This window comes from the organism of the source record quoted next, unplaced genomic scaffold (assembly GCF_019419815.1).
Source record: "Pyrus x bretschneideri cultivar Hongxiangsu unplaced genomic scaffold, Pyrus_bretschneideri_v1 Contig1, whole genome shotgun sequence".
NCBI classification, from domain to species: Eukaryota; Viridiplantae; Streptophyta; class Magnoliopsida; order Rosales; family Rosaceae; genus Pyrus; species Pyrus x bretschneideri.
This window is the reverse complement of record NW_025999390.1, coordinates 3,475,759-3,482,155: the sequence shown is the minus strand read 5'-3', so window position 1 is coordinate 3,482,155 and position 6,397 is coordinate 3,475,759. Positions and strand designations below refer to the sequence as shown.

The 6,397-nt window shown below is 36.9% G+C and overlaps 1 protein-coding gene across 1 annotated transcript; it reads right to left on the bottom strand.

The window, feature by feature from the left end:
* Positions 1–634: 634 nt before the first annotated feature.
* Positions 635–4,199, bottom strand: LOC103951861 (vacuolar-processing enzyme). The gene is given in 10 exon segments (XM_009363331.3): positions 635–1,094; positions 1,193–1,399; positions 1,515–1,724; positions 1,935–1,983; positions 2,188–2,387; positions 2,468–2,553; positions 2,889–3,009; positions 3,012–3,047; positions 3,136–3,300; positions 3,957–4,199. Coding segments are annotated over 10 exon segments (1,485 nt in total). The 5' UTR covers positions 4,185–4,199; the 3' UTR covers positions 635–911.
* Between the last annotated feature and the right edge of the window lie 2,198 nt (positions 4,200–6,397).

Below are 6,397 nucleotides of genomic sequence, written 5' to 3'. Positions count from 1 at the left end.
CACAACGTGGCTGCTTGCTTCCCTCGATTAAGGCAGCTACAGGTTGGAGCACGTTGAGGAAGGAAATTTAAGGATTGGGCGTATGTACTCCTGATATCTCATGAAACGACGACGTACTTTTAGCTCCGAATTAAATTACATGTCGAAACAAAGCCGGATAAACTTTCATGTTAAGTCCGGGAAATGAGAATAAAAGATTTTATCATTAAGTTACTCTATGATAATTTCAAGCTTAAACGTCACCATTATCGGTCAAGTTGGTTTCTGTGTTTTTAATTTAGCTGAATTGATCCTCGTGTTCACCTTCGTTAGCTAATTTTAGACAATCCATTAAAGGACGATTAAAATTGACATGTGCCTCGCACATAAGAGGACAAAAATGTAACTTCAAAGTAAACCCATGCAAGATCAAATGATTGACAATGACCATCTCATGTGCAAGACACGTCTATTTTAATGGTCCTTTAACAAATTGTTCAAGATTGACTAAGAAAGGGCAACACAAGAATCAATTTAGCCAAATTGAAAACACAGAAACCAAATTGGCCGATAGAGTAAAACAGAATGATCATATTGATGTTCAAGCCTAATTTCAATCATAAAGGACACTACTATAATCACAATACTAATGACATTATATCATAAATTGCAAACTTTTTTATAACCAAAGAGGGAAAAGACGTACAGATTCATACATAACAAACGCGCTAACAATACTTACAAGTTTAAATGTACGTCCATTACAAAGCAATCTAGTACAGCAGACGAGCTTGAGCTTGAGCTGGTATTTACAAAGTTCCACCCAAGCAATCGAAATAACATTCATCGAAATTGATCCTTATATATGTGTGTTTGTTTGCATATAGATGGCGGCCAGACTCGTTATTCAAATTCCACATTTTGCTTACAAATCACGCACTGAATCCCCGGTGCAGGGAGCTCCAGCGACTGGAAGGGGCGCTCACGCAGGCTTGCGCTGAAGCCTCGGCCATCTGCTCCTGTGTCATTCCGGCGTTGCAGATGTTTGCCAGGGAACGCATGTGTTTCATCCCGTATTGAGATAGGGATCCACAATGTGTCTCAAAACTCCTCACCTGTACAACAAGACCCATCAGGCAACTAATTGGCGTAATCTTAAAGTTTCAGAAATGTTTTAAATCATTGACGAGAGATTGAACAGCAGAAGTTTTACCATTGTCTTAAGGCAGTCCCAGTCATCAACAAGCGGCTGCCCAGCAGGTCGAACGGCGTTGAGTACTTGTGGGCCTTTTTCAATTCCGAACAGGAGTTTCCCAATGAGCTTCATGGTCTGATCTATGTGCATTCTGTGAGACATTGCTTCAACAAAATCCTTTTGAGCTTGAACTTTCCTTGCAGAGCCTTCTGGAGCTTTACGATACTGCAACCAGAAAGGCAGAGGAAAATGATAACAAGGGGATTAGATCTTCCAAAAGATGACCGGTACACATATTATCAGAAACGGCAAAAGTATTCACGGGGGAAAGAGATTAAACCTTATGCCAGAAATGAAGAAGATCAGCATCGCGCTGGTTGACAGCTTTTGAAGATGGCCTCAAGGAGTTCTCACCCAGAAAAGTGTAGTTGTCATTTGCAGGATTTGTCCCCATGTACACAAAGAGGTTGTTCTTGCTGAGCCCTACATCGCCGTATTGCATGACATGAGAACCAAATCCATAATTGTCATTGGCTGTCCTCGTTTTAACCTGGGCCATCATTATGAAACCAAAGAATTGCCATTAGCAACTACCAAGAACACATCGAAGTAGGGGCATCTTGATACTTCCTGGCCAAACCCTAAAACTTAATATAAACAACTAGTCTACCTAAATTATAACGGGACAATGAACAATTCTTTTCAGTACAAACCAAAAATCTCTACTTGTTCTATAGCAATGTAAGGGACAAATTCTTACCAGTTCATATTGCTGGTGCAAAGTTTCTGACCTCAAGTTGTGTATGTCACTGTTCAAAAGTTGAAATGTCAAATATCAAAGTAGTAATTTACAATTTGAACAGTTTCACTCTATAACCTGAGAAAAAAACTTATTCTTGAAAAGGCAATCCAAACACCGATCAGAAAAACCAACTTGAAGTAGTACTTTTGTTTCAAAGGAAGCTGCAATTGCTGTTTTCCAACAAGGATATGCAAACAAAAAGTCTTTGTACCTGTCTTCCATCCAAGCAACACTATACAAGTCACCCAAGCAGGTCTCGTATTCTGGGGGAGGACTAGGATACTCTCCAGGGCAGTAAGTTCCCCAACTGCTCTCTTCTGCATTCGACGCAGTGGTTGCAAAGATATTCAAACCTTCCGGAAGAAGACCCTCGAAGATACTTCCAGATTCACAAGCTTCCAGATAAAATACCTGCAGCTTTAAGAATTAGGCCAACCCTAGTTGTACATGCATCCATCTGTCTACACTTTACAGTTCAACTAATAACTTACTAGGCTTTTATAGGTTCCGGCAGCATGCTTCTTCTTCAGGACTTCTATCAGATCGTTAGCATAAATATAAGGACTAGTCGGCATCCCTAGGAAAAGAGTAAGTAGATAAGATAAGGGATACAGGCAAAAGAATATCAGTATTTCATGAGTAGACTTAATATCTCCCAATCAGGCAAAAGGCTACACCAAAAAGTTGTGGTATTGCTCTTCTCAGAGCTACTAACCAAGAACTCTGAGACTACCACAATCAAAATAGTATATATAGAACTATTTGTGGGATCGCTATCCGCAACATATATGAAAGTGTTGGCATAATTGCTCTACCGAACTAACATAAGCAATCCACCAATATCGCCCTTACAAAAGACACCTAAAGCAGGCCAAATAAAATCATAGAAGTCGCTTCTCAAGAGCTACTAACCAAGAACTCCAGGACCACCATGATCGGTGTAGTATATGAAAATATGATCATTTGGACCGCTATCTACAACCTTCCCACTACCCCCGGTCAGAGCAGTTTTATTCCCAAGGATAGCAGGCAAAAAAGTTGTTCACAGGTAACATCTTCCCCAGTGTAATCCTGCCATAACAAAATTGACCGAAATGAGGAGAATTTTTACAACTGACAACTCAAAAGTAAACGAACACCTAAGGGGAAGGTATCGGACCTTTGGAACTCCTTCGTAAACGTCACTCCCCTGCGGGTTGTTAATGATGACTCCTTGCCTCGGGTTCTCTTCGTTGTAAGCAATATCATCGTACATGAATACAACGATGTTTTCATCTTTCAGCCCACCTTTCTTCAGTAGTTGATAGGCGTGACAAATATCAGCCTAACAACAAAAACAGAGTAAAAAGGCAAGTTTGAATTTCGATCAACAAATGGAAGTTTCTTTCTTTCGAATATACGAAAACAAGGAAGATAGATATCGAAGTTCGATTCTTTCGGATTCTACATAAATATTGAAAATTTGAGACTCTGTGTTACATACAAGCTAAAGATTATGTCAAAGTTCGATTCTTTCGGATTCTGATGAGATTCATGCGAGTTCTAAAACAAATTCCATATCAAAATTCAAGCTCTGTGTTATCTATAAACCAAAGTCGATGTCAAAAAACGAGACGAAATCAAGGAGAATAAGAAACAAACAAACTTGAGCTAAATTCACATTACTTCCACAACAAACTCAATCTTCGTGAATTTAATTTGACAAATTCGAAAGCAAAAAAGGTAAAATAAACAGAAATTAGATCATTTAAAGTCAAATTAAACGAGATTATACAATCATAAACTCAAATTAAACGAGATTATACAATCATAAACTTTCCAATACAGAATTTCGGATATTAAACCATCGAAAAAGTGAAATTAACATCCAAAATTATTACTCAAATTCTACTAAAAACTAAATTACAAAAAAAAAAAAAAAAAAAAATCATTTTTCAATTAAGAAATACGATATGATTGATATGCAGGGAAAAATATTACCTGATGCCTGTAATTCCAGTAACCATTGGAGCCGGCGATCAGAACAGCCCACCTGGTCCCGACGGTGCCGTCGTCTTGCTGATCGGGAGCATCATCGCCTCTCCCGAAGAATCTGGAAGCTTCCGACGGTAATCGCAAAACGTCTCCAATCAGGTCCCGGCTACCGGCTGCGGAAGCCAAGACGGAGGCGAGAAATAGGAGGACGACGGCGCCGGCAAACCGAGTCATGACGTTTCCGGTGAATTTTTGGGGTGCCTGATTGGTAGAGGTTCAAGGTTGGGTGCATATTTATTGGTGATCACGTGGGCCTTTCTTTGTCAGTTACTTTCATGATCAAGTTGCGGGCCCCATCGGAAACGCTTTGGTTGTGCAGTTCATGCAATCTGGGACGTACACGTCAGCGCCATGTCTGGGGAGACGTAGTCTATCTTTTCCCGAGCCAACATGTTCCGGGAATTACAAGCGCATAAAGTTTCAAACAATTTTAATATTTTATGTAAAATCGATAGTCTGTATTCGATTATTATATATTATAAAGCTTCTAACAAACATTAGACGCTAATCCGGCAGTACGTCGGGATTTAGCGTTTAAGAGGAGTCAAAATGAATTTAAGTAAATTTATTATATGTCATGTTAAATAAGTGTCTGGTTATACTTAATATTATAATTTCATTATAAACTACAAAATAGAACAACATATATATTATGAAGTATTGTAACATAATGACACATGAGGAACAACAATATAATGTGTTCATTTAAGTATACAACAAGTCTCTTACAATTTATTAAAAAAATAGAATGCAAAATAAAAGTTATATATTTTCTGTCTAAGTGAGTCGCGACCTAAGCAGGTGCCTAGGCGGGTCTAGGCGAGCTAAACATGTGCCTAAGTGGACAACTCAGCAGGTTCAGGCGCCCTTTCATAATTTTCAAACCCTATGCATTAATCAAAACGGTGGTCTAGCTGCCTAGCACCTAGGCGGAAATTTTTAGAACAACGTATATTGGGAGTTGGATTTCGAATACAAATAAGAAGTACACAATTCTAACTAATGTAACAAAGTTTATTAGAAACTCATGTGACTTATTATTGTTTTTGGGTCGATGTGTATTTTTGGTTCTATTATACGGAAAAATACTTAAGGATGGATAATCAAGCTTCAAACTTTGAGCGTAAAAATAGTTACTTTTAATCATTTCAACTATAAGTTATTAGCAATCAAGGTGTGGTTTAGCATTGTTGTTCGTGGCAAAATAACAATTATGTTCTCCCAATTGAAATTTAGTTGGTGAAATTTCAAATTGCTTGTCCATGCTTTTATTTTAGCACTAACGTGAGCACAAGTTTGTAATTTTTATTTTTGCTATATTGGTTTTACTCCTCCACGTGTGTGTGTGTATATATATCGCTTGTATCAAACGATTAAACTTGGATAAATCCATAAAATATCACTTAAATATTTTGTGTTTTTTTTGTTTTGTTTTAAACAATCACATTATTTCAAAATGATACAAAAATGATGATGCATAAAAGGGTATCTAATTTACTATTCGATTTTATGAAGTAGAAGACAAGATTCCAGGCAATTCCGTGGTCAAGAAAACAAGTATCGACGATGACATGATGAATGTGGCCTCTCTCTTTTGTTTTTCTTTTCGAATGGATAGGATTCTTTCTTTTTTATTCCTATATCATTTTCTTCTTTACTCTTATATATTGTTTTTTATTTTATTATTTTTATAAAAAAATTAATATAAGATATTGACATCTAAAATTTTTTTATAGAGAAAGAAAATGATATAAGAATATACAAGAAGAAAAAAATATAAAGATGTTGACATTTCTCGTTGAATCATAACTGCTTAAATAAATAAAAAATAATTAAAGAAAAATTGGAAGGTAAAAAAAATCATATTCTATTTATCGAATCCAAAATTTCACTCTCCACCTTTCACATATCAACTCCAACACTGTTGTGGACTTTTATCATTCGCACTGCCCAGCGGGAGATGGCCTTTCATTATAAATATCCAATCTGGGCGGATTCAATGAACCTACACAAGATTCTTTTTTTTTTTTTTTTTTTTTGGTATTTTGTATTGCTGTAGAGTGTAGACTAGTGGCGGACGCCGGATGTACTGTGGTTTCAGGATTGTTCGAAGTTGAAAAATATACATGCGAAGATTTTCATCTTACATTTCGAATGTTGGTATGTGTACATATTTGTGCTAGTCATATTTGATGTAATACATGTTAAATATATTTTGGTAGTACTTGACAAGTTGTGTCGGAAGGATTCAATAAATCCTCTTCACGACACTCATCAGATTGCTTCAACATGTGCCTGGTATTTGTTGATATAAGCACAACATGGTTCAGTTGACAACAATAAGCTTACCTAAGTGTTCGACGAAATGCCTCAATAAATAAAATGAA